This window comes from Leuciscus leuciscus (genome assembly GCF_965113295.1).
Source record: "Leuciscus leuciscus genome assembly, chromosome: 23".
NCBI lineage: Eukaryota > Metazoa > Chordata > Actinopteri > Cypriniformes > Leuciscidae > Leuciscus > Leuciscus leuciscus.
This window is the reverse complement of record NC_138747.1, coordinates 12,279,024-12,306,381: the sequence shown is the minus strand read 5'-3', so window position 1 is coordinate 12,306,381 and position 27,358 is coordinate 12,279,024. Positions and strand designations below refer to the sequence as shown.

At 36.4% G+C, this 27,358-nt stretch overlaps 3 protein-coding genes across 6 annotated transcripts in view; all 3 read left to right on the top strand.

The window, feature by feature from the left end:
- ndrg3a (ndrg family member 3a) overlaps positions 1-6,660 on the top strand; it is a 34,951-nt gene extending 28,291 nt beyond the window's left edge. For 3 of the 4 annotated variants that reach the window (XM_082156339.1, XM_082156342.1, XM_082156341.1), the window contains 11 exons: positions 189-249; positions 1,442-1,528; positions 2,155-2,211; positions 2,337-2,440; positions 2,515-2,580; positions 2,682-2,733; positions 2,820-2,867; positions 3,054-3,089; positions 3,232-3,283; positions 5,133-5,171; positions 5,590-6,660. In XM_082156339.1, coding sequence (XP_082012465.1) covers positions 189-249; positions 1,442-1,528; positions 2,155-2,211; positions 2,337-2,440; positions 2,515-2,580; positions 2,682-2,733; positions 2,820-2,867; positions 3,054-3,089; positions 3,232-3,283; positions 5,133-5,171; positions 5,590-5,756 — 769 coding nt within the window. In that variant the 3' untranslated portion in view covers positions 5,757-6,660. The remainder of the gene's footprint in view (positions 1-188; positions 250-1,441; positions 1,529-2,154; positions 2,212-2,336; positions 2,441-2,514; positions 2,581-2,681; positions 2,734-2,819; positions 2,868-3,053; positions 3,090-3,231; positions 3,284-5,132; positions 5,172-5,589) is intronic. The other variant, XM_082156340.1, reaches the window with a different exon arrangement.
- Positions 6,661-7,103: 443 nt separating this feature from the next.
- Positions 7,104-9,595, top strand: sla2a (Src like adaptor 2a). Its single transcript, XM_082156343.1, has 8 exons — positions 7,104-7,355; positions 7,499-7,638; positions 7,792-7,897; positions 7,979-8,065; positions 8,444-8,547; positions 8,642-8,788; positions 8,936-9,065; positions 9,184-9,595. The coding sequence occupies exons 2-8, from the start codon at positions 7,554-7,556 to the stop codon at positions 9,299-9,301; spliced, it is 777 nt and encodes a 258-aa protein (XP_082012469.1). The 5' UTR covers positions 7,104-7,355; positions 7,499-7,553; the 3' UTR covers positions 9,302-9,595.
- Positions 9,596-11,860: 2,265 nt separating this feature from the next.
- Positions 11,861-26,360, top strand: trpc4apa (transient receptor potential cation channel, subfamily C, member 4 associated protein a). The gene is made up of 19 exons (XM_082156338.1): positions 11,861-12,020; positions 13,704-13,832; positions 13,989-14,105; positions 15,452-15,506; positions 15,742-15,797; positions 15,900-16,028; positions 16,166-16,367; positions 16,593-16,781; positions 17,116-17,258; positions 19,902-20,033; positions 20,132-20,190; positions 20,279-20,380; positions 20,746-20,829; positions 20,904-20,994; positions 21,095-21,235; positions 21,323-21,434; positions 22,565-22,677; positions 22,771-22,977; positions 24,523-26,360. The coding sequence occupies exons 1-19, from the start codon at positions 11,895-11,897 to the stop codon at positions 24,658-24,660; spliced, it is 2,325 nt and encodes a 774-aa protein (XP_082012464.1). The 5' UTR covers positions 11,861-11,894; the 3' UTR covers positions 24,661-26,360.
- Positions 26,361-27,358: the final 998 nt, after the last annotated feature.

The following is a 27,358-nucleotide window of genomic DNA, read 5'->3' as shown; positions in this document are numbered from 1 at the left end:
GTGAGTAACAAAGTCCAGCTGGTCCATTAGTATTGAATTACTCTCTACCACATCAATCAGTGACGGAACAGGACATCTCTGCATCTGTAGGACTGTTTGAGTGAATTAAAAGATTTCTCTGTTGGGAGCACTGATGAAACACTGCAGATGTTGAAAATGACACAGGATGTGTATGTATCCGTTTGCAGGGTGAACAGCGTGATTGGCATTGGTGTGGGAGCAGGTGCATACATCTTAAGCCGCTTTGCTGTGAGTTCTGCTTTTCATTTCAATTTCATTTTATTGTCTTAAAAAATTGTCTGTGCCTTTCTCTCTGTCTAGCTCATTCTTTCTTTCTTTATACCGGTATTGAATCCCCTAAATTAGCATTCTGTTTGCGTACGGAATACTGAATTGCCTCCCAAACCCGTCGGTGTAACCACAGCAACATTTTTGTGTCTCTCAGCTGTAAACAAGGAACATGGATGCCAACAGTTTAACCCGTTTGCCGTTATCTGTTTTTATCTAAAAGAAAAATATTTATAAATATTTTTCATAGGAAGTATTAAAAAAAAATCTATAAAAAAAGAAGAAGAAATGTTTTCCTTAAAACAACTATTTACAACCAATAATTAATTAGTTTTTAATATAATTATTTGAATTAATAATATTACATTTACAAAAATAACTTCTACATCATGTACCACTTTAAACTTCATAAACACTAGATTTTGTAAATGTTTTATATGCTTTTCATTATTATTAGTTTTTTTTATATTTCTATATATTTTTATCCTTTTAGTTTGAATAATTTTAGTTCTTCAACTTGAATTTAGTTTTTCAATGATCAAGTTTTCATATTTTTCAACTAATGATAGTTTTAGTTAACAATAAAACACTGAAATGATGCTGCATATTAAACTGCGGTGTGTACATGCCCTATATCAAACAGCTATATCACATATTTTTATATCATCCCCACCTGCACTTTTAGTGAAAATGGTGCCGGAAAAGCTGCATTGCCCCCAGAGGCTCTGAATGCAGGACTGTTATTATACTGCCCGCACTGCAGCCTCAAGCATCTGAGGCTATTGATCAAAGTCTAAATATCTCTGACACACTCACAAGCCTGATATATTCAGCATTTCTTTTATGCAAAACGACCCATAATACATCTCTTCCCCCTCCCTCTTTTCTCATTCACGGGCCGCTAAGTGCCCTGTGTTATTTTCCTGTGCTGTGCTCTCTCATCCTCTCTTCATATGTGTGCGCATAGACTCGCACACTGAAAGATTAATGTCACTGACAGTCAGGAGCAACAGAGGCTTCTGAAGAAAGATGCTTTGAGTTCAGCTGCTAAAAGCTCCTACTCTGCCATGACTACATGCACTTTTAAATCACTCTCCCCACGTTCCCCTCATTAAAGACCCTAATTCCCTCATTTCCTTTGCTCTGTCTGCAGCTGATTCAGCCGACCCTGGTAGAGGGGCTGGTTTTGATCAATGTGGACCCCTGCGCTGAGGGCTGGATAGACTGGGCTGCTTCCAAGGTGAGTATACACTTTTGATCAAACAGATGGTGATTATATATAATATATATGGCGATCAGCTGTCCTTCCTGTCTCCCTGTAGTCTTAGGTGTTTTACATTAGAAATGACAGTTTATTGCTCTATGCACATCTGCAGTCCTCATGCCTCCCTGCAGCAGGTCTATGGCATGGTCACGCAGGTGATCAGGGACCCTGGGCATCTTTCTCCTGGGGTTTTTCAGAATCAGTGGAAAGGTCTCTTTAGTGTCCTAAGTTATTGGACATTTTGACATTAATTTTCTTCCACCTGTAAACTGTCACCCCTGGTTTCACAGACAAGGCTTAAGCCTTTAGTTTGAGTTTGAGCTGTTTTGACTTTAAGCGACTTGCACTGACAGATTTTAAAATGTCAGTGCCATTGTCTTGTCTCAAAATGCACACCAGTAATGTTTTTTCCCCCCTAAGAAACGATTATAAAATTTACTTAAATGCCCTAATTTAACTAAGGCCTAATCCTGGCTTAATCTAAGCCCTGTCTGTGAAACTGGGCTTCAGTGTCTTAAGGACTCTACCACAGGCGCAGCAATATGTTTATATTTGATTACTTTCATAGTATTATCCATATTATTCTTTTTTTTTTTTTTTAGCTCACTGGGTGGACTAGCAATCTAGTGGACACCGTGATGTATCATCACTTCAGCACTGTGAGTAAACCCCTCTGGCTTTACAACAATCATTCCCATAATGCTTTGTGAGCACAGTGAGAGCCAGCTGGCTATTATTTCTCTTTAAACTTAATGTTTTTTTATTTATTATTCTGATAAATTAGGAAGAGCTGACTGACAACCAAGAACTGATTCAGACCTACCGCCTGCACATTGCCCAAGACATCAACCAGGACAACTTGGGCCTTTTCTGTGGCTCATACAATGCGTAAGTTACTTTTCATTAAAGAAATCATCTGTATTGGTCATTAATTATGCTGAATTAGGTCTTTGTTTTAACAGTCGTCAAGACCTTGGAATCGAGAGGCCAGTTGCTGGTCTCAATGAGAACACAGTGAAAACGCTGATGTAAGCTTTTATTTCATTTGATTATTTGATTTGATTACAGTTCTTTTTATTGTTTTATTTTTTTGTGTATTTTCTATTCACCACTGTCTGTCCCTGTACAGATGCCCTGCTCTTCTGGTGGTTGGAGACACTTCCCCTGCTGTGGAGGCTGTGGTAAGTTTGGAAGTACAAGGTCATTTTTTCCCCCTTTTGTTGCTGTACCCACTACTTGAAAACTAATAAATGATTTTATATTACAGGTTGAATGCAACTCTAGATTAAATCCAACAAAGACCACCTTGCTGAAGGTAAGACAACATGGGTATTTTGCAAAGCCCTAACTCTTAATCTTCAAGTCCAGCATTTAACTCGTCTAACTTTTTGCTCTCCTGAAGTGGTACATTGTGAACATTGCGTGTATTTCAAAGTGATATTTGTATCTCTTTATTTATTTATTTTTTACATTATTTGAATTCTCTCTCTTTCTATGACAGATGGCTGACTGTGGCGGTCTGCCTCAGGTTGTTCAGGTTAGTCCTGATCTTTTAATTCTTGATATAGAACACCATATTAAACACCTCCGCCCCTGCTGTTATCTTCACCAATGTTCAAGTATGCATTATGTAATATGAATGTGTAATCCTGTTTAAATGACCTCTAATCTCCCAACAGCCTGGAAAGTTGGCCGAAGCCTTCAAATACTTTGTTCAAGGAATGGGATACAGTGAGTATTTTTATCCGTTTACCTCAGCATTTGACACATTCTAACCTGTGAATGTATCTTCAGTGAGGTTAGTTTAATCTGCAGAGCAATCTGGGACAGCTTTCTCCGTAAACATGCATCTGTTTATCTGCGTTTCTGAGACACTGGCCTATGCTGATTATCTATTCAGCACAACACTATGACTAATGGCCGTCTTTTATTAAGACAAATCCGGCTCTGGGAGTCTGTCTTTGTTTCTTTTCTCCTTTCTTTTTACCGCACACAACTCACCATGACTTCCCACACACCCTGTGTTTTGATTAGTTTTCCTTCCAAACTACAGACGTGCACGAAATAGCAATGTCCTCTGAAAGAGCCCTCCCCACATTTTGGTTGACAGGTTTCGGCGCACCAGTATAGTGCTTAATGTGCTGCCAGCGCTCTGTGTGAAAAAATGTCACCCTCTCTCTGACCTCATACCTCCCCCCTCAAAAGATACTTGCTGTTTCATTTCTGCACTGTTGTATAGTCTTTGTTGCAATCAGGCAGGAATTTACATGTCAGGAGTCGAACCAAAGCGGTGACTTTTCAAGAACATAATACTTGGTAACATTCATCCCAGGCTTTTAAATTAAGCCATCAAATCCCCTAGAGAGTTTTTAAAGGGGGTCACACCATGAGGAATCTAATTGCTAAATCTTATCTTGAGATTGAAGAGAACATTGTACTATAAAAACATACTTTGAACATTCAAACAGGACAAAAAAGAGCTTATTTTTTATTATTATGGGGCGACAGTCATTATCTGGAGGTCACAGACAGTTAAAGGTGACTGGAAGTTAGAGTGAAATTGGATAATGGTTATGTAGAACTTCATTGTGAATATCAGGGAAAATTATTAAATAATAAAAAAATTATTAGATGCCAAAAAGATTCATAATTATTAAAGAGCGTAACTGCGTCCCAATTTGCATACTATCCATCCTAAATAGTATTTGAAATTAGAATTAGTGTGTCCCAAATCATAGTGTTGAAATGACTCCAAAGATACCCAGATAGTCTAATATTTCCTGTTAGAATCCGAAGTGCAGATCCGTGCACACTCTAATGGCTAATATTGCCTACAACCCATTGTGCATTAGATGAGGCTTCGATAAGAACTACAAACACTAATACATTTTTTTAAACTACAAACATGGCGGATGTGCGAGCCAACAGTTAAGTGGAGAAGGGTTTTACTCGTGATTAACAATCAGTATCTAACCTGATGAAAAAATATTTATTCAAAGTCATCCACATTATATTTCATCTGCAACAACTTTGTGATCATTTATAGTACATTTGGTCATTAACTTTCAAATGCATCATTATACAAACACATGTGGAGAGTTAAAGACGCAGTTATGACGAAGTAGTATGTCCCAAAGCTTACCTACTCTTCTGCTACACACTCAAAAGTATTTACTTTTCCTCACAAAAACAGTACATATTTTAGGGCGTAGTGGGACGCAGCACATGTTTTTGCCTCTTGGCGCCCTCTGTAGGTGAGGAGCCATAAATGAAGCATTAGGCTCAGCTCACGTCACTGCAGGAAAAGGATTTGCGATTTAAGACCCTGCAGAAAGGCCACTGAAACACAGCTGTAAACACCTGCAAGGTTTACAGTGGTAATTAGTAGGGTTGAGGTTGTAACTTGCAAGGTTACATTTTAAAACACAGCCGTCCCCATAGTATCTAGCCTGTATTCAAATTAACAGAAATATTGAAAACATTTCCATGAAATACTTCACACAGTTTTCTTTTTATACCAAAACCTGTACAGATGTCTTATTGTTCTGTCTATCTGTCTCCCTTCAACATTTGCAAACAGTTCCTCATGTTTTGCTCAGCCATCTGAGCACTGAATCAGGTACCCGGGTGTGATCCAACAGTTATTTTGACTGGTGTTTACATGCTTGCATGGTTCACCTCTGTGCTTGTGTTTAGACATATTTGCATGTAGATATTTGACATGGTATTATTTAGTGGTTAACCGATATTGTTTTTTCAATTTTTTTTCCACATTTTTCAGAAGGTATGTGTTGGTTTTTAGTTTTGCTTGAATGTGTCTTTGCGCTGTGTTTGGTAGATCTACATTTCGTCAGAAATGCCTCTGTGTGCACATTTATACTCTATGTGGGCAGACACAAGACGAATCTATTATCGCATTCTCGGTTTGGTTTCCTCTTGCATGATGCTTGTTCTATCTGTTTACTTGCAATTACCCCCGATTCTACTGAAGACTGAAATAATCACATATCTTCTCATATCTCACTCCCACCTCACAGTACCAGCGGCTGGCATGACCCGTCTGTCTCGATCCCGGTCCTCCTCCTCCAGCATCACATCCATGGACGGCTCACGCAGCCGCAACCTGAACAGCCCTCTGGACGGGCCCAACTCTGGAATCCTGGACAACCAGGCCAGGCCACAAACCATGGAGGTCTCCTGCTAAAGAATCTGCTGTCTGCTGTTCTTTCACCCCTCACCTCCTGTTATTTGTGTCCTAGATACCTACATGTTTCTAATGCCTTTAATAGTGAGGCAGGGGAGGCTGGAATGAAATGTATTATATACTGAAGGTATGCATAATGAATATATACAGATGTTACTATATGCTAGCCACATTTTCAGCCATAAAAGCAGATAAAATTAAAGACTAATATATATTTACACATGAAGGGTCTTCCATCACGCTTTTTATTTTCATTTTTTTATCACGGTTTGCGTTACATGGAATTAATTCCACCAATTTTATGAGCCACTCTCACGTAAAGGAAAACACATGCATTAAAACATTTTTTTTTTTTATGTTTTATGGTGTGACCTGTGACCTTTCCTGTGCTCTTATCGTGCTACACTGTGTGCTATTGTTTAATTTGTTATGTCTTACAAATGTGTTTTGTCGTTGAATACACTTTCCTGTTCATCATATGAATGTAATGAATGTTCAGTAACTGACTTTTGTTGTATTTATATTAAAAACTCTAATGGGTTATACTAAAAACCATCAACTATTAGAAAACAAACACTTGTAATGACTCATCAGACAAAAGAAGTGGAATATCATTCTTTATTTTCATTTTAATACTTGTTTCTTTTTATTTTTTAAAAAGTTACATTAAGCCATCACCCTTTTAAATATTCAAAACAAAAGTAGCATGGACTTAGTTTGATATAAAATCATTTTTTCTTTTGTATTTTAATTCCTAACCATTTTTTAACATAATAATTCTTAATTAAAACATGACTTGATGTACACATGGAATGACAGCTGTATATGAGTATGAAATAGTGTCTGACAAAACCACTGTCCACTGATTCTCAATTACTAAATAAAGTTAGATCATGGGAAATAACACTGTTCATGCATTTTTTCCTTAGACGTTTATAACTGCTATAGCCTACTTTTGCTTTCAAAATAGTATTATTTTCAGAACCACTCAAGAAACAACCTCTCAACGGTATGCCAATGAGACGGAAGATAAAGGCGCAAAGTTTCCGACCACACATGTACTTTTTCCTCCCCTCACCTCAAACAACACTTCTCAGGTTGTGGTTATACTATTTTTACCAGTCTCTTCAATTGAAGGTTAATATTATTGCCAAGAAAATGTTAGAAGCTCAAAAGTTATCACGTACACACAAAATTACCTTCATGAATGATATAGCATTGGCTTAACTTTCACATAGGCCTATGTACAATCTATGTCTATATCCATTCTATGTAATTACACTTAGTCCCTTTACAACAGTTTTATTCTGACTGTTGTATGATTTGTGGATTTGTAATGCACAGGAAATGTCATTTGCATGTTGGTAAGTTCACCACAACTACTCAACAGAACAGAAGTCAATTCACACGCACAACAACAGACAATAGAGGACGAAGGTCGTGTCAACACCGTTGTGCACTCATCTAGTGATGGTGGGATTCCTATAGTGGGTACTCTTTTATCAAATAGCCTACCATTTGTTTTTTGACCTAGGCCTACTATTATTTTTATATCTTGTAATTTTAGCGTTTTCGCACACGGAGTTGAAACAGTGCTGAGTAAGTATTTAATATCTGTCTCTTAAACCATCGATTAAAAAACAACAACTTTATTTAAGTCTGTCTGTCTGTCTGTCTGTTTTTATATCAAATGAATCAATAATATTGTGTAATTGAATTTTTGAATAGTGTTGTTTCTTCAGTTGGGTTTTCAGGGTGAATTCTGTCATAAAATCAGAAAATGGTGATAAAATAACGATGGGGTGTCTAACAAGCAGACTGTGGCGTCGATCTGCTGACAGACTGGAGGATCCCGTATTGATGTCTGATGATGGGTGTTTGAGTATGAGCGTGATTATGCAATTAATCTTCCACATATGAACAGCTTTTCTTTGTCAAACACCTCTAACTCAGTTAGCTTTTACTCTGTACTAAATATTTTATTAGTCATCATGTTGTGTATAATTATCCCTCAACTGTGTCTCTTTTACTTTAGCTGCAGGAAATCGCATGCACACGGCAGTGGCTTTATGCAACTTTCCACCCCACAGGTCTGATGTACATGGTTTATGTTTAGGAGACAAACTGAACATTATATCCGAGTAAGTAAAGATATTTTTTTGACATAAATGCATGTAAGTCTGTGTTCAAATCAATTCAGAATGGGTTTGTTTCTCTTACAGAGATGATGACATGTTGAGAGTTATTTCTACATCAACTGGCACAGAGTTTTTCATTCCTCACACGTACATTTCCAAAGTGCGCAATCGGTCAGTCAAATTCAAACTATTTTTAAAAACATTCCTTATTTCCAAAAAGAAAAGAAACAAATACAAATGCTAAAAACATTTTGAACTTTCTGTTCTTATGGGAGACCCGGGTTTGAGTCTGGCCTGCATGGGTCCTCTCTCTCTCTCTCTCTCTCTCTCTCTCTCTCTCTCCCCCCCCCCCATGTAATGTTTTTCTACCATTGCGTATCATTGCGACCATCATAAAAATGGTGAAAAAGAAAAACATAGACAAGGAGATCATAATTAGGGAGTGGATGCAATCATACCACCTGATCACTGCTGATTGACTGATTTTGAAAAAAGTGTGATTATTATGTCCATTATTAACTTTGCCAAATCTTGTTTATTTCAATAAAGGTGGCTGTTTGAAGGGATCACCAGGAGAAATGCAGAACAACTTCTTATGCTGCCTCAAAACTACTCTGGATGTTTTCTAATTCGGGAAAGCCAGTCATGCCCTGGTTAGTCCGTGCTAAAAGCAATTTATTGCTTGCCATCTTTTGAATTAATAAGTCTATTTCTTAACCTTAACAAATCTATTGCTGTTGGTTGTAGGTTCCTACTCACTCTCAATGCGACAAGATAGAGACCATGTGCACAATGTAAAGCACTACAGAATCAATCAGCTCGACAACAACTGGTTCTATATCCACTACAACCGGACCTTCTCCACTCTCACCCAGCTGGTAGACTATTACTCACGTAAGCTCATATGACAAAAACAACAACAAAATTGCTCAGTATTAGTCCTCCAACCCACAAAAGACAGTCCATTGCATTTCAATGATGATAAATACAACATTTGAATGTTAAAATAGATAAGAGAGAATACATTTAATCTATTTACAGGACCTTTTAATGGAACGTACTGTCAGCTGACTGAACCTTGCTTACTTCATGACTCGAACACAACTGTAGCGCATATACCTTCACCAATAGCATTCCAGAGGTCCAATCTTAACTGGAAAGATGTGTCCAGGTAGGTTAAGTTTTTATTTGGATCACATTTTCCAGGCTTTTCCTATAATTTAAGCTAGTATGATGCTTGCTTTTGTTGTTCTGTGTTATGCATAGATATAACTCATATTTATCATCAGGTCGATGATTCAAAGGCAGTTAAAGGGGACGGATCAGGAGAGGCTGTTTAGTGAAGGACTGCGAGAGTGTATGAATTCATATTTTTACATCACAGAGGAGTCGAGCTGTGAGGACTGAGTGACATCCTACAAAGAACAGATATTGATTAACATCAAAGCCCACCCGCAACTATAGTTGCCGCAGTGTATAGTTGTCATTTTCCTTTTGTAAGTATTTTTCTAGATGTTATCCATGTTTTATGTCTCAATGAGATGCAAGCAAACAACTAAATAAAGGATTTCAAGAAAAAAAAAAGGTATTCACTTCCTTCCTGTCACATGAGGCTGTCAACTTTCTACCCCTACTTCCAGGAAGCATGGCGAAGGCAAACCCTCCCAAAGAAAGGTCATTTTCATGTTACTAATAAGTATTTTTTGTTGACACATACATATATATATATATATATATATATATATATATATATATATCATGACGGTCTCTAGAATCATGAGGGTCTCTTGAATCATCCAAACAAAACAAATCCTACAAGAGAAAAAAAAAGTTTATTCAAGTGTTCTATTAGTATACTTCTTTTAAAATTAAAATAAAGTATACTTTCACTCTACATTTTATATACTTCTCAAAAATATACTTTATGTACTTCTCAGAAATATACTTAAAATTACATAGTGTACTTGACTTATACTGAGAGAAAAGTCCAAGTATATTTGGCCTGTACTTGTACTCAATATTTTCATCGAGATATACTTAAAAGTATAATTAAGTATTCAAAGTATACTTGACTTGTAGTTGTGTTAACTCTTTGATCGAGTAGCCTATTAAATATACTTTTTTTTACATAGTTTTTTCACAGTCTTGTGAAACTTACATTGTTTGAAAATATTGATTAGAATAATGATATAAGAAATATGTTGATTCTGATTTTGAGGATGAATTTTGTCCATTGACAAAATTCATTTGATTCTAATCATAATATAACATTATTGAAAAACAGATTTCTTTTTTCAGTACAAAAAATTTAACTAAACTTGAACAAAAAGTAACTTTTATTGTTATAATTGTGATTTCATAATATGTAGATATGAATACAACTGGAAAAACTTGTGAAAAGATGTCTTTCAGTTAGTCAAATAGCAAATAGTGGAGCTCTGCAGCCATCTACTGGTTAAAGTGATAATTTGTTACTTTTAAAACTGCATTTTCCAAAAGATGGGCAAAAATCTTACACTAAAGTCAAATATCATGAAACCATTCAGAAAACATTGGTTATAATGGGTTAATAATAGATGTTTGATGGGCATTTTGACCACGATGCTCTGTCCTGTACAAAAACATTCTTAAGCCTGATTAATGATCATGGTAACACTTTACAATAAGGTCTCATTTGTTAACATTAGTTAATGTGTAAACTAACATCAATATCGAGGAATATATTTTTTTACAGCATCTATTAACCTTTGTTAATGTTTTATGTTCATGTTAGTTCATGGTGCAATAACTCATGTTGACAGATACAACTTTTGATCTTAAAATATTTAGTAGTAAATGTTGAGATTAACATTAACTGATTAATAAATGCAGTAGAATTATTGTTCATTCTTAGTTCTTGTTAGCAAATGTAGTTAACTAATGTTAACAAAAGAAAACTTATTATAATCTTTTATTTATTTAATGATAATATTGATAATTTTATTTTTTATTTTTTAAATGATGATTTGTTATGTTATAGTCATATTTTGTGTCTGTTGTAGTGAACAGGATGCATTACCTTGGGAAATTGCTCAATAGGACCCGACAGAAAGTAAAGTAACAATACAAACTATAAAGTAACTTACTTTAATACAGTTATGTGACATAACATAATTATGCTGAATTAATTGTGCAATTGTGGGGAAATTCTTATTTTACCTTAACTTTGTTTAATTAAATGCAACAATACTTTAAAATCTATTTTTATGTGTCAGTATTTACGTGGTCAAAATGCAAAACCACCTTTTAGAAGTGTGAGAACTGACGTGTTTATATGTTTTGTAATCATGAGACTGACCAATTGAAATAATGGAGGCCTATTATAATTATATAGACCCTTTAAATATGAAATGAAGGAGATAAGGTTGCTGCATCTATATTATGACATTGTCTGCCCTTTCATTAATAGTTGACAACTTAGTTAACTAATTTATTTAAAATACATTGTATTCATTTCATAGTAAAATACATCAGGAACTCTTTTTAGTCCATTAGTCCAAAGTGGTCACAAATGCTAGTCCTGCCTCTCATGATGTATATCCCACTATTTTGATTTCTTTTTAAAATATGCAATCTAACATTACATTAGAAAATGTGATTTAATGTTATTTAGAACGCAAGTCAGTACATGTTGATTGTTGATTGAATCTTTTCCTGTATGACTTTGTTTTTTAAGCAGTCTGCAACAGATGTATTTGAAAATTGCTTTTTAATTTGTTTTAAATGTAAATGTATAAACTATAAATATATATTTTAATTAAATATATATTTTTAAACGGACGTTACATTTTACAGTTGTGTTTTTATTCAGAGTACAGAAGTACAATTTAGCTCAGTGCATGGCGCCCTCTACTGGTTGGTTAAAACATCGTCCACACGAGGGCGCTCAACACACACGAGTGAGCGTCGAAAGCTGAGCGATTTTAACTTCCTGTTTGGAGCAGTTCAGGAAGACGAAGTAATGGCGACGCTACTGGGGCCCGAGTCCCCTTGGATGGGAGGAAAGAAACGGACTCGAAACAGGAATATTCTCACCAGGATACGACAGAGTCAGGTCACTGGACGAGGCGTCAGCAGAGGGACGCAGGTAAACGGGAGAATTTGTTCTGCTGACACAGAAAAGCCGCTGTCAGGGATCCGCGTTTATGAGCTGAACCGTCTATCAACCTGCTTTAAGTTAAGCAACAAAATAAATCGGACGGTTGTTACATTTAAGTTTGATCTAAATGTAGTTTAAATAATCTCTTAAAACTTGTTACATGATCAGTGTAGTTTGAAAATAAACCACGTAAAGGGAGAAGAATGACAACTGGCCGTTAACTAATTAGGTTGTTCTTGGCTTTGACTGTCCGATGATAATTTGGGTTAAACGAGGCTTTAAATACAGTCCAAATACAATCCAATTAAAGACTCCGACACATGGAGTCGTATTATTATGAATGAGTAATATTATGCATTCTAATCACACACCGAGCAATCTGTAATCATATAATGTTTATAACCGACCAGCTGCTTTAAGTTAACACGGGTTGTGTCTCACAACCTAAAGCTTTTTACCTAGACAGCATTTGTGATCATTATATGCTCCATAAAGCCCAACAATGTTGTCAGGGAGAGCAGTCAGCAATGCTAGAGTTTGACTGCCACAGATTGTCATTTTATCTAGTGTCCAATTGTGCCATATCATTTTCGTATAGGTTGTCTTATCCATTTTTTCCCCACCACCAGCCTAAACAGTAAATTGCACTCATTTTGTGTGGGTTATTGGTTCAGGCTGTGATATTTTGCTGGCTCAGGCCTGGAGTTTAAAGAGCTTGAATTATGTAAGATGTCCTGTTGAGTTAGACATGACCCTAGCCTGGGAATTTAACTGAATTGAACCCCCACAGGTTTCACTTTCACTTCATACTCCCAGTATTTGATACTGATTAACACTAAATAAGTTAGGACCTATTCGAATACTTTGTTGTTTAATGTTTCTACAATGACAGGTTGGTAAATGTTTCTTAAGACCTTTTATTAGTATGCCTTTTTTTGGCACCTTTCAGGCTACTTGTTCCTTTGAGTATTTGATTGTATTTTGAAGAAATAAAAAGGTAGAGGACATACTTATGTGGTATATGGTAGAATGCATGGAGTTCATTGTATCAACATGACCTTGAAAGACACTTTATGAGTATTATATGTAATAAAATACAAAAAGTATACCAGCTAGGAATAGGCAACCTACAGGTATAACAACTACTGATAGAATGAACATTAAATCAAATTATTGCCTAAATGAATGTCACCTTTGTGTCAGGATGTAAAGTACTTTGGAGTCGAATTAACTTCTAAAGACTTCACAAAATTAAAGAATATAGCTTGTATGTAAGTGATTTGCATTTTATTGAAAGTGTGTGTGTGAATTGTACTTTGCAGCCCTTCAAAGTAATGTACATGTAAATTCTTTGCAATAGCATTTCATTATTACCATTAGTTGTCAAACATGCAATGGACTTTTATTATTGGTCTTACAAGGCAGTGTATTTGAAAAATGGATGCTATTAATTAATAACCAATTTTAGTAAGTAAACATAAATGAATTGTATTATCTATTGTTTCTATTTATCTGTCTGGACTCTGCTGTTCTTTTAAATGTATAAAAAATAAAATAAAATAAATCTATATCATTCAAGTTTTCTTGCTTTATGTGAACTGGCCTTGCTCCTTTTGCTGAATTGCAAGAACTGGAACAAGAATCTAGTTTCTGTTTATTCTTTGTTTCCAGCTCCCAGAAGTTCTTCTTAAGGAGAGAGACAAGAGGGCGAAATGGCACGGGATTCCAGTCTTACTCCAGGAGCTGTACGAGAGCAGCCACCTAAACAGTGACTTCACCCGCACGCATATTGTCCTGAAGGTGAGATCTCTGATTCCACTCACTCTTTTGAGTGTGGGATATTTTCTTATATCTTAAATAGCTTTATAGCCACTTGATATCCTTATTTCAGAGCAGACCTCACTCTGAGTGTCTCTCTAGGCTGAATTTTTCTCACATTGTGATGTTCTGATACAGGAACTGTCATCCTTGCTGTCTATGGAGGCCATGTCTTTTGTGACGGAGGATAGGAAGACGGCGCAGGAGTCCACCTTTCCCAACACATACACCTTTGACCTGTTTGGAGGTGTAGATGTGAGTTCAGACACTCTCATGTCTTCTCTGTGTAATGAGGAATTGGCACCATAACTGTGATGAATAAAAAAAATGCAAATGAAAATGGATGACAGTGAAGTTATTGATTAGCCTAGTCTGTGTGTTGTGGCATAGAATAGCTTTGTCGCTACTGTAACTTTACAGTAAAGAAAAAAAGAAAAATATTTATAATTATAATTATTAAATATTAAATTTATATTACCTTTTTTTTTTTTTTTTTTTGCTCAACACTGTTAAAATTTCTGTTTTGATAATGGGTGCGTTTTGATAATGCATGAATGTTCTAAACCCAATTATGCATAATAAGCCGACAATGCATGTGATCATGTTAACCCGTTTTCCTTTATCGGAGTACGGTTATAAACGGCTTAGGGTTAGGGTTAGCATAAACTGATTGTCACAGCTAGATTTTTGCCCCTTACGCTGATTTTGCCCAGCATGTAAAGTAAACTCATTAACCTGATTTCTGTCGTGCGCATGTTTGATGTGTGACAGGAACGTGTCCTTACTGTGCATTTTAAGCGCATCCAGACAGAGCGAGTGTTTTGCAGTAAGGGTGGAGGAAATAAGTCACAAACTCAGACTCTTTCTTGACCCAAAAAATTATAAAAGTGCTCTCATCTCGTGCAGCAGAAGAAGTGGTAAACTACAGTAACAGTCAAAAATGCTGCATCTGTAACTGCATGAGAGGATAATATATGAGCAGTAAGTTTCCCGCTGACATTTTGCAATACTCTTCTTCAGTTTTTACTGCTTTATTTAACATCACAACCGACATAACAAGTCAAATACCTGGAGGCAGATATGCAAATTACGTTTGACGTCACTAACAGGAAATAACCTGATATATTAATAAAGTCTTGTAAACTCAATTTACTTGCGTTATCAGGTTATTGGTTTGCATTTAAAGTTATCAGTGTCCTGGTGTGTATGTAAACGTGCACAATGTTAAAAGCTCTCTGTAACTTGCATTACAACCATTTAAATATATTTTATATCATGTTTTAAAATATTGTAAAATATTCATATATTATTTACACATTATCATGAGGAGAACATTGGCAGACTACCAGAATTTGTAGAGGCAGAATTCCGCAGATAGCTCCGAAAAATGTATTGTTTGTGCTATATCTGTCAATAAGATTGTAGTGTATATTTCACAATATTCAGCGCGTTTCAATTAAATCATATTCAATCATAAATTGAACTTTCATTATTAATCAGTTAATTGAATAATTAATTGACAGATCAATTTATTCATCAAATGGATTTTAATTGCAGACCTAAGATCAATTCAGAATGAATTATTATTTTTGTCTTTTTAGCTGCTGGTGGAACTTCTGATGAGACCCACTCTGACAACGCTACAAAAGCCCAAGAGTAAGTTAACTAGTAGAACATTTTATGGAGATTATTTAAAAAATAATGATATTTATTATTATTATTATTACTATTATTTATTGCTAAATATATTATTTATATAAAATAACAACAACAATTATATTATTATTATTTTATCTGCACTTAGTCTAGTAACCATTGTTAAATACTATGTCTTTCATCAATAAATAAAATTTGATCTTTTTTTAAAATGACTTTTTTAAACTTCTTGTAGTGAATGATGACTTGGTTAAGGACTGCCTTAGTGTGCTGTACAACTGCTGCATATGTGTAAGTATTCTGGATTCGTTCTCATTAGGAATTGAATTGAAGGGTGACTAATATCCTCATGATAGGTTCAGGATGAGTATAAGTGCACTTATTTTCCTACAGACGGAAGGGGTCACTAAAAACCTGGCATCGAGGGATGATTTCGTCTTATTTCTCTTCACGTTGATGACAAATAAGAAGACCTTTTTGCAAACAGCTACATTAATTGAGGATATTCTTGGAGTTAAAAAGGTCAGCCTTAAATGCATTGAGAGGATTAAGAATATTTGTCTAATCTACAAAAACAAAAGCCTAACAATTAAAAGTGATAAGCATGTGGAATACATCACTAGTAATATCTGATGGTGTTTAATAATGGTTCATAACAGGAAATGATTCAGTTGGAGTGGATCCCGAACCTGTCAGGACTGGTCCAGAGCTTTGACCAGCAGCAGCTCGCCAACTTCTGTCGTATCCTCTCCGTCACCATATCTGAGCCTGATGTGGGGAACGATGACAAACACACACTCCTGGCTAAAAACGCACAGCAGAAACGCAATACCAGCCCCTCACGTGCCGAGGTCAACCAGGGTATGTGGACTACTAACTTGACTTTACTTAGAGCTGATGCCACAAAGAGCAGTAAAGTGGTGACTGAGAATAAGATCATTGCTAAAGGGAAATTTGTTATATGGAAAAAATACAGCTTTTTCCATTCAGTATACTGTATATATAGAGTATTTCTAGCAGGAAAATATTTATGGAGTAAGCGTTAATAGGGCATGAATTATAAAAACATAATGTAATATTTTCCAGTCACACTCCTGAACATCCCTGGGTTCATTGAGCGTCTCTGTAAGTTGGCCACACGGAAGGTGTCTGAGGCAACTGGAACATCAAACTTTCTGCAGGAACTGGAGGAGTGGTACACTTGGCTCGACAACACGCTAGTACTGGATGCGCTCATGCAGATAGCAACTGATGAAGCTGAGCACAGCAGCACAGGTAGAACTGCTGTTTAACTTGTTCATTTCTGATTCATAATATAACCTTTGGTGCATAAGAAATACTTATTTTTATCAATGCTAAACATTTGTGTTCATAATATTTTTGTGGAAACCATGATACCTTTTTTCCCCAGATTTTTAGATGAACAGAAAGTGCAATAGAAGAACACAATTTATTTGAAATAGAAATCTTTTGTTATATTATAAATGTCAGTACTGTTGATAAATTTAATGTTCTTGCTAAATACATTTCTTTCACAAAAATATTACTGATCACAAAAATTTGAACTTTTATATTTATAAAATAATTTTTTTAAACATTTCTTTTACAGAATCATCTGATGAGAGTACGTTGGCCACCATCCCACTGAGGCATCGTTTGCCACAGTCCATGAAGATCGTTCATGAGATCATGTATAAGGTGGAAGTGCTGTACGTGTTGTGCGTCCTGCTCATGGGCCGACAGCGGAATCAGGCAAGAGTCTGTCTATAAAGGATCTACATTTAACTAGGGCTGTAACGATACATCATTATATCAAGATATAGCAATATAAAAATGCGACTTTATGTATCGTAAGCGATATGATTTTGTGTTAGTTTTATCCAAGATTCCGCTTACTGTTTTTATAAGGTATAATTCACCCAAAAATGTACATTGTCGTCATGTACTCACCCTTATGTCGTTTCAAACCTCGCTTCAATCTTCCAAACACAAATGAAGATATTTTTTATGAAACCTAAAGGCCCGTACACACCGGGACGAATATCGGCGCGCGTTATTCGCCAGCGTTTTTCAACGCGTTTTTTGTGTTCACACCCAAGCGATTTTCGCTGACGATGAGCCGAGTGAACATGCAAATTCATTCCCTGACATTAGATGGCGCTTAATGTAAAACAGAAATACAATACCACTCCATAACAGTCAAGGCCGCCTTAATGCACGGGCTTACCTGGGCTGAAGCCCAGGGGCCTCCCAAGTTCAGGGGCCTCCCATGTTCAGGTTCATGATGAGCTGAAAAGGTCATATTGTTTTGTAACTTGTCAGATTTTGTCGCTGTATGTCGCTAGTCTCTATACTGTGAAGTCGCTTGTGGGCGTTGGTAGTGCTGTCGCTCTAATGTTATTGGTAGACTTCTCGTCTGGCCACATCTATACAAAACGTATTTTAACTATATTATTTTAATTTGACTAGGAATTAGGCTCGAAAGAAACAGTATGCTGTTCGGGAGAGTGTTTTTATATTACCACACAGCAGTGTTCAGTGGATTAAATAATTTACTAGATTAACGATCGATCAATCTATAAATTAAACTCACTCATACTGTCATAAATTACTAAAACGTCATCCGAATTTGACAAATAATACATTTTCTTGTCCCTAATAGTCAACATAATGCAGGGGAAACTGTAAAATGAACTGCAGCAGTGCTAAACTTGCATCGTAAAACTACAACACTCGATCTATAAATGTATGAATAAAACTCACTGAGACTGTCGACAGTTTCTTTTCCATGCATCATTTTATTATATCCATGTTTGTGGTTAGTTAGTCAAATCATATAAAACAGTGAAATCGCCCTTGAACTCTTCTGTCTTGCCTGCACTGCACTCGAGACGGTGACGGGAGCTGAGCTCCACTGAAAGGCTTCTTTCCTATTGGTTGTCGCTCGCAAAAATCGCTTCTCATTTGCATAAAGTTGAAATTTAGTTGCTGTGTGTGATTGTTAAATAAAGTGTCTTGTGTTTATGCTCAAGTGGGCTCAGTGATATGTTATTAACAATATTATGGTGTTTTCTGGCTCAAAGAGGGAAAACTCACTGTTGTAGGTCTCGAAAGAAACGAATGCATTTTGTGATGTAGATTACCTAGATATTACACTTTTTTTAAATGAGACTCTATAAATCGAGGGGATGGGGGGCCTACAAAACCTCTCAGCCCCGGGGCCTAACATAGGTTAAAGGCGGCTCTGATAACAGTATATACTCTGCAATACCACTCCATAGCAGTTCTCTTTTATCAAGATTTTTGTAGTCGCTGTCGCGTTTGTCATAGGCCTATAGTTCTTTATGTTCCGACACCAACGAGACCAGCAGCTCTACATTCATCTTGCCTTGCATCTTCCTCGTCTTATTTCTTCCCGGCAGTGTCTGTCTATGGGCAGTGTAGACGCTACTTGGCGTATATCTTCTTCGCTGTTACGTATGTGTGCTCGGCAAGACCGTTTTGTGTTTGAGCGCCCCCAAGTTTTACTGTAACTTCAGAAGCTCCAGACACGTGAGCAAAAGCGCCAATCTCATTGGCCGGATAGTTTTTGACGCGGCGCGTCAAACCAAAAAAAACGAACCCGAGGCGCTTTAAAAAAAATTACGCTTTTACGCGTGCCGTTTTTCGCGTCGGTGTGCACACCGGGGCACATTGGCGCCCTTTGTTTAGTCACGAGGAGTTAAACGTCGGCGAATATCGCGCGCGAAATTCGTCCCGGTGTGTACGGGCCTTAAGACATTCTGTCCCTCCATTTAAAGTCCATTCCTCTAAAACTTAAAATATCCAAAAAATGTCATGAAGGCATCGTAAAAATAATCAATCGAGTGGTCTAATACAAATCCAAGTCTTCTGAAGAGACAAAATGGCTTTGTATGAAGAACAGATTTACAACACGCATAAAGGCTACTGAAGTAAACACAAACATGCTTGTGCGACACGCAAAAACATCATGAGAGTGAGTAAATACAGATTTTATCCTTTTTGTATGAACTAACCATTTACAGTTTGTGAAATAGTTATTTGACACGCTTTCTTGCAATTAAAACTGTAATTGATAGCAATGATCATCTGAAGCTAATCCGTGCTGGAACGGCACTCCTCAAAGTGAAAGCGCAAACATAATTTAATTCACCGTATCGCATTAAGTTTTAGTTGAATGATTATTTAAAGCATTTTAGATGGTATATTCTTATATGTATTGTGCATTAATAGCGGGAGAGGCGGGACATGGCGAGTACCGGGAGAGTCTGTGCGTTTTAACGAATCGTGACATGAGTGTATTGTTACACCCTTACACAGAACTGATTAAATCCTAATGTTGTAATTCCCATCCTTGTTTATCATATCTGTTAGGTGCATAAAATGTTGGCGGAGTTTCGTTTGATTCCTGGACTCAATAACCTTTTCGACAAGCTCATCTGGAGGAAATACACCACCTCTAATCACGTGGTTCATGGACAGAATGAAAACTGTGATTGCAGTCCGGTGAGCTTTGAGTGAATACATTGCAGATTTATCCCATTCGCTCTAATCCATTTCCCATAATTCTCATTGATCATGTTATGCTTTTGTTTATTGTGCAGGAAATTTCATTTAAAATCCAGTTTTTGAGGCTTCTGCAGAGCTTTAGTGACCATCATGAGTAAGTTGCAAGATTGTGAGCTTTGAGTGGCATGTCGCATGTGGATTGACCGAAGAATATATTCATCCATGTATTCTTTTGTTCTCAGAAATAAGTACTTACTTCTGAATGCTCAAGAGCTGAGTGAGTTGAGTGCAATCTCCCTAAAGGCAAATATCCCTGAGGTGGAGGCACTAGTAAACACCGACAGGTATTGTTCAGCTCTCTCTCTCTCTCTCTCTCTCTCTCTCTCTCTCTCTCTCTCTCTCTCTCTCTCTCTCTCTCTCTCTCTCTCTCTCTCTCTCTCTCTCTCTCTCTCTCTCTCTCTCTCTCTCTCTCTCTCTCTCTCTCTCTATATATATATATATATATATATATATATATATATATATATATATATATATATATATATATATATATAGTGTGAAATATGTGTGAATATATATATATATATATATATAGTGTGAAATATGTGTGAATATATATATATATATATAATTATATCTATATAATTTTTTTTTTTTTTTTAAACAGCATACACATGTTACAATCTATCTTATCTGTGGTGTCTTTCAGGAGTTTAGTGTGTGATGGTAAAAAAGGGCTCCTCACGCGGCTCCTCGCTGTTATGAAAAGAGAACCGCCAGACTCTTCCTTCAGGTGAGACTCTGGGTTCATAATGATTTGGATAAATGTGTTTTGAAATGTCATGATGACATATTTTCTATCTAAAGGTTCTGGCAGGCAAGAGCTGTTGAGAGCTTCCTCAGAGGGGCCACATCATACGCAGACCAGATGTTTTTGCTGAAGAGAGGCTTGCTGGAGGTACAGATGTTTATTCAAATACCTGTGCCTCTCTTATTGGTCAAAATGTTTTTCCCCATAGAAGTGATTGAGTTGCTCAAATCTTGTCTTTTGATTGTAGCACATCCTCTTTTGCATCATCGACAGCGGCTGCAAGTCCAGAGATGTCCTGCAGAGCTACTTTGACCTGCTCGGAGAGCTTATGAAGTTCAACATTGATGCCTTCAAGAGATTCAACAAATATGTCAACACAGAGGAAAAGGTAAAGGGAATAACAAAATGTGGAGAAATAAAAGCTGTTGTTTAACAACCTCTGCTTGTCTTTGGTTAAACAATGTGCCTTCCTCAGTTCCAGGTGTTCCTCACCCAGATCAACAGCTCTCTGGTGGACTCCAACATGCTTGTCCGCTGTATTGTCCTCTCACTTGATCGATTTGAGAGCCAGACAGAGGATGTGAAAGGTAAATTCAGCCATTGTACTCTTGGATTGTTAGCAATATTGCTAAAAGTATACACTACCGTTCAAAAGTTTTTGGTCTAAATTTTTTTTTAAAGAAATTAATACTTTTTTTAAGGAAGGACACATTAAATGACAGTAAAGACATTTATAATGTTGCAAATAGGGCTGTGAAATGATTAATCGCATCCAAAATAAAAGTTTGTTTACATAATATATGTGTGTGTACTGTGTATAATTCAATTTGTATATATAAATACACACACATGCTTGTATATATTTAAGAAAAATTTGTAATTTATATATAATATAAATTATATCTAAATATATACAGTATATGTATGCAAATATTTCTTAAATATATACATGCATGTGTGTGTATTTATATATACAAAATAATTATACACAGTACACACACATATATTATGTAAACACAAACTTTTATTTTGGATGCGATTAATCGCGATTAATCTTTTGACAGCCCTAATATATATATATATATAATTATTAAATATGTATATATTAAATAAATCATCTTGATTTTTATGTATTTGTAAACTTAAAAAAAAAAGCCAGGTAGATCGTCAAAGTTTAATGCAAGAAATAAAAAAATCTGGTTGCTTCCAAAAGGTATGCTTTTACTCTAGTTTTTACAATTAATAAGAAGGAAGATTTATGTTGTTTGTTTATGTATTGATAATGTATGTGTACCAAAATAACCGTACATAGCTACAGCAATATTTTTCCTCCATATTGTTTTTACTAAAAATATAAACACTGAATTCCATACTGAGATTCATACTGAGACAGTTTCAATTAAACTTGCCAACTCTAGTACAGTTTTTACAACTGAAGGACAATCAGACATTAAAACATCTGTCTTCATATTCCCATACTCACTAGTCTAATTTTGGCTAATGACAGTCTTTAGGGAATTTAAGTCAAATTAAAAGTGCACTAAAATCATCACAAGTATTCAATATTTTGCTCTGCCCTAATTGTTAGTGAAAAAGTGTTGTAAATTTCTTCATCAGATGGGAAGTCTGTTGAGCGCATTAGACGTTCTTTTCTGAAACATATTTTGTCTGATCACTATTGACAAATTTCAGTGTTTTTGTGTTTGTGCCTCTGTAGTGGTTGAAGTGCTCTCTGAGTGCTGTCTGCTGTCCTACATGGCTCGAGTGGAGAACAGGCTGTCCTTCCTTTTTAGGCTGGTTAACATCATCAATGTGCAGACCCTCACACAGGCAAGACCACAGTGCAGATCTCCTCTCCCTGTTTGTCTCATTTGAGTCCTCCATGATAATTATTCCTCTGTGTTTTTCTGGCTTCTCTCCCAGGAGAACGTGAGTTGTCTTAACACCAGCCTGGTGATTCTGATGCTGGCCCGGAGGAGAGGCAAGCTCCCGTTTTACCTGAACGCCCTGCGGGAGAAGGAATACACAGAGAAATATCCCGGCTGCCTCCTCAACAACTTCCACAACTTGCTGCGCTTTTGGCAGCACCACTACCTCAACAAAGATAAAGACAGCACCTGCCTGGAGAATGTGAGTCTATATATGGTTTAGAGCTGCACAATATCTCAAAATCAAAACGATATCACGTTATGGCTTAGTGCCATTGTAAAACTGATTTCAGTAAATATGTTACTGATTTGAGAATGAAGCATTTCATTTACACGTGTTGTTCACGTGTGTGAATGAACATACAGTGCCTTCACTCTGAAACCGGCAGCGCATTTATTTATTTGTCGGCTACCTGTCAAAATAAAAGCTTTATGGTAATAGACATTATTCAGGTTAGACGCCATATTGAATTTAAGACTGTAACAAAGTTCAGTGATGGAAGGAAGGAGGCGAGAACTTGGCAAATGATAAAAGTAAACTTTGAACACAAAGTAAAACAACGAAACAAAAGTAAGCAGCAGCCGCCACACAGCCAACTTAGGCATTATAAAACAAACTACATAAATGTCTCAGGCCTGGTCCTCTCTCGACTTAAACTGGGTTAGAGTTAGCAGTCCCCTCTGGGACTCGAGACCTGTGTGCCGCACAGGTGTCTCTCATTAGCATTCTCTCCACAGGCCTCGCTCCGCTCCCATGGCTCTCAGCCCCGACCTGCTTCGCCACAAACACGGATGGCAACAAAGCTGTGAGGGATAGACTTAGTCTTTACAATGGCACACACTGTATAAAGGGTCTAGATCACGTAACTTTCACAACTTTTGTTTTATGGAGTTTGTGTCTACTGAAATGTTTTTCGGAAAGATGTTTCGTCAGCTAAACTATCGGTATGTTGTTAAACAATAGTACAAACTATTAAACATGCTGTAATTCTATCCCTCACAGCTTCGTTTTCATTCCTGTAAAAAAATGTATATTGTGCTACCCTTACTTAGGTCTGTAGTATGTGCCATACAAATATTTACGCCTTAATTTCTTAATTTTCAAATGGTATAGACTATACCATTTGAAAAATAAGGAATTAAGGTGTAAATATTTGTATTATAATTTTACAGTGAAATTATTTATTTTACAACTTTTTTTGTTATTTTACAGTACAATTGTATTAAAATATATTTCTTATTTTATTCAATATATTTTATAATAATCACAATAAAATTATGAGTATTTTATTATCATTGAGTTGGTCAATCACATTCAACAGTGTGAATGTGGCTTATGAAAACTAAAGAGGAAAGATTTTTTTCAAACTTTTTACTTTATAATTTGAGTTTGTTCTTGTTAAGAGTAAACCCAAGTATGAACACCTAAAAGTTTTCCCCAAATCATTCATCCCTTAAAGGATTTTGTGGGGGGGAAATTCATCAGGGTAAAAATATAATTCTTCAGCTCTTTTTTTCCCTTTGCAGATGCACTCCTTAACAAAATCACTCCAATTATTCTAGAATGATGAATTCTTTCAAAATAAAGCTATTCAAGTCATCTTGGCAATATATTTTGCAGTTAAACAAAATATCACAATCTCATTTTTTTCCCAATATCGTGCTGCCCTAATACAGTTTATATTTTACTGCATGGAATCCTTCCTTTAGGAGAATATTTAACCGTCAATGTTCTCTTCTCTTACAGAGTTCCTGTATTCCCTTCAGTTACTGGAAGGAGACGGTTTCAGTACTGCTCGGAGAGGACAGGACTTCTCCCTGTGCCATTATCAGCTACATAGATGAGCCTTACATGGAGCTAGAGCGGGACCTTCTAGAGGATTGACTCTTCTGGGTGGGCTCGGGGTGGGATTTGCACGTTCAGCTCCGATTGGGTTCAGAGAGCATATAGAACAGCCTCCCGTCTCATCCGACTGCATGCTACGGCTCAGAGAGCTGTCCATTCTCTACTTGGTGCCCATGTTCCACTTCATCTCCAGCTCCTGGGTGCAAAGGAACGTCCCGTGAAGGATCGCCCACCCTGTCATTCATTCACTGGGAACGCAGTACCTGGACCGCTCAAGCCAGAGCCGAAACTCTGACCTGAAACTCTCGTTGTGTTTTGGTGCCGTTCTTTCGGTGAAATCGCATGGGGCCTTTTATACAGAATTACACAAAGAAGAAAATATTTAGGCTAAATGTCCGACTTGGATCATAAATCTGTATCCTCGACTGGGGGTGGTCGATGATCTAGTGATCGAAGAACTGTACAGCCAGCCTTTAAGGAGATTTTCCTCTGTAATTTAGGATGAAAAAAGCAAAAGAGAAGTGTTGGATTGTTGAATGGTGGCTTGGATGTTAGTTTGCCAAGCTGTCAGAAGGTTATTCTAACATTTAAGAGGTGAACGGCACTCATGCTTAACTGCTTGATGTCAAAATCTTTGTACAGTGTAGATGAATGAGAACTGAAATTGAATTTGGACAAGTCTTATTTATTTTCTCACATTTCTCATGTAATTTTGCGCCCATGATGGGATCATAAATCTGTTTTCTTTTCATATTCTCCATTGCTTCTCTCCTTTAATTAGGTTTTATCAAGCACATATGAAATAAGAGATTTTCCGTTCTTGTATTTTTAATTTTTTGTATAAATGAGTTTTCAATAGGTGTATCATGCCTTTTGTTTTATTTTTTCACAATGAAACACTTCATATCTTGTGGGCACGGAAGGTGTTAAACTATGCAGGTTCACTCACTCCATGGTCGTAAATATCCAGCTAGCCTTGATCTCCATGCTGCCATCTGTCGTTTGTTCCGTAGCAAACCACTAAATCACCATCTTCTAACTTAACAGGCCTCAGCCGTTGACAATCTGTGTTGCGCTCAAACATGCGGCTCCGGCTTGGTGGCCGGGAACCTGCGAAGGTGCTGCTTCGTGCTGGATGTGGTAGCTGAACTAGACTAGAAGCGCTAAACTAGAAACTTCCAATCAACTACCTCGTTTCATTAGTGTTGTTTTCTAACCCACTCCTATAGTTTAAGCATGCTGTGGCTTTTATTCTGTTCCACTTAATTTCACTGTGTATGCAGAAGTTCCTGTGTATAAATGTGTTTCACAACAATTGCTTTGCTTTTACCTGTGGATGTTCGCACGTTCTCGTGTGTGTTTTTTTTCTTTTCTTTAAATCGCTTCCTTATACTGTCACGGTGCTTTGCATTGGCAAAACACAATTTCATACCATTCGTATAAATGGGGTTGAATGCAACAGAGTTTTTGGTCACTTCCTTTGACACCAGGAATGTGTAGTTGTTGTAATAGCAGTAGCGTGAATGTGCTTTTTCTGATTTGAATGATTGCTACATAAACACAAAGGATCTGAATGTCTCTTCTTTATCCACAGGCCTTGGTTCATGTCTCGCATGGGTTGGGTTTGGTTTTAAAGACCAACATTTTCTTGCGTAGCTCTGTCTGGATGAATTTAGTCATAAGTGATAACCATGTCAAGCCCAGTAAACTTAATGCTTTAAATAAACCTGAATTCATTATCCTGCCTCTGACAGTTCAAGTTAGATGAGCTTTACTTTTTTGTGCTTTTTATTATCAATGGTTGCAGTCATTTTGTGGGAATCTATAACAGTTTGAATCTGAATCATTTTGCCTCTATTTTGCCTATTTTTGTTTTAATATAACGGCACAGACTGTCTTTGAAATGAAAAATGAACTAAAACAACTTCAAATTGAAAAAATGTTTGTTATATTAACTATTATTGCCATTCAATCCTATTTCTTTTTCATATCCTCCTGGGACCCAAGAATAGACTTTTGTCCACTGTAGTGGACATTATATTTTAGTGAATTTCTCTGACATCATACATGTCACATGACACAACCTGGGTGTCCTGTAAAGAGCACATTCAGGACTTTTCAGAGATACCAAATGTTTGGAGGTTTCACCATGAAACCTTTCTCCTTGGTCTTTAAAAATGTCTGACATCAATTTAGTGATCAAATGTAGCATTCTTATGGAAATATGATAATATATTGTAATTATAATTTAAATTGGACTACTTTTCAAATTGTATTTCATAAAACAACATCTCAGGAAAATGTAATGGGGTTTCAAATAAAAAAAGACTTTCTGTTCCAGAACAGGGCGTTGATTTCAAACGTGTCCACTGTAGAGGACATCAGGACTTAAATCTTGTTTATCAGGCATTTTAGGAGACACAACAAGTGAATATGGAAATAAATTATACATCAATATTCCTATGAAATATTAGATATTATTATTAAAATGTTGCCAATTATTACTCCAATTATTACACTTCTTTTTTCATTAAATGAATGAAATACATTAGATACAGTGTAAAGATACATTGCATTGAATGGGAATATTCATTTGTGGCCATTTTACCCACATATTGCATAAAGTAAAATGGTGTATCAATTCATTCCGTTATTTCTTTCATAACATAGTTGAGAATAATCTTTATACACATTTTGGTTGAAAAAATCCTGAAACCCTAAAATTTATTGGTGATTG

Bases quoted from the DNA above. Each gene is read 5' to 3' on its own strand.
- sla2a (XM_082156343.1), top strand. From the start codon at position 7,554: ATGGGGTGTCTAACAAGCAGACTGTGGCGTCGATCTGCTGACAGACTG. The intron at 7,898-7,978 runs GTAAGTAAAGAT...TTTCTCTTACAG, and splicing joins AAACTGAACATTATATCCGA to AGATGATGACATGTTGAGAG. The intron at 9,066-9,183 runs GTAGGTTAAGTT...ATTTATCATCAG, and splicing joins AACTGGAAAGATGTGTCCAG to GTCGATGATTCAAAGGCAGT.
- trpc4apa (XM_082156338.1), top strand. From the start codon at position 11,895: ATGGCGACGCTACTGGGGCCCGAGTCCCCTTGGATGGGAGGAAAGAAA. The intron at 17,259-19,901 runs GCAAGAGTCTGT...CATATCTGTTAG, and splicing joins TGGGCCGACAGCGGAATCAG to GTGCATAAAATGTTGGCGGA. The intron at 22,978-24,522 runs GTGAGTCTATAT...CTTCTCTTACAG, and splicing joins ACAGCACCTGCCTGGAGAAT to AGTTCCTGTATTCCCTTCAG.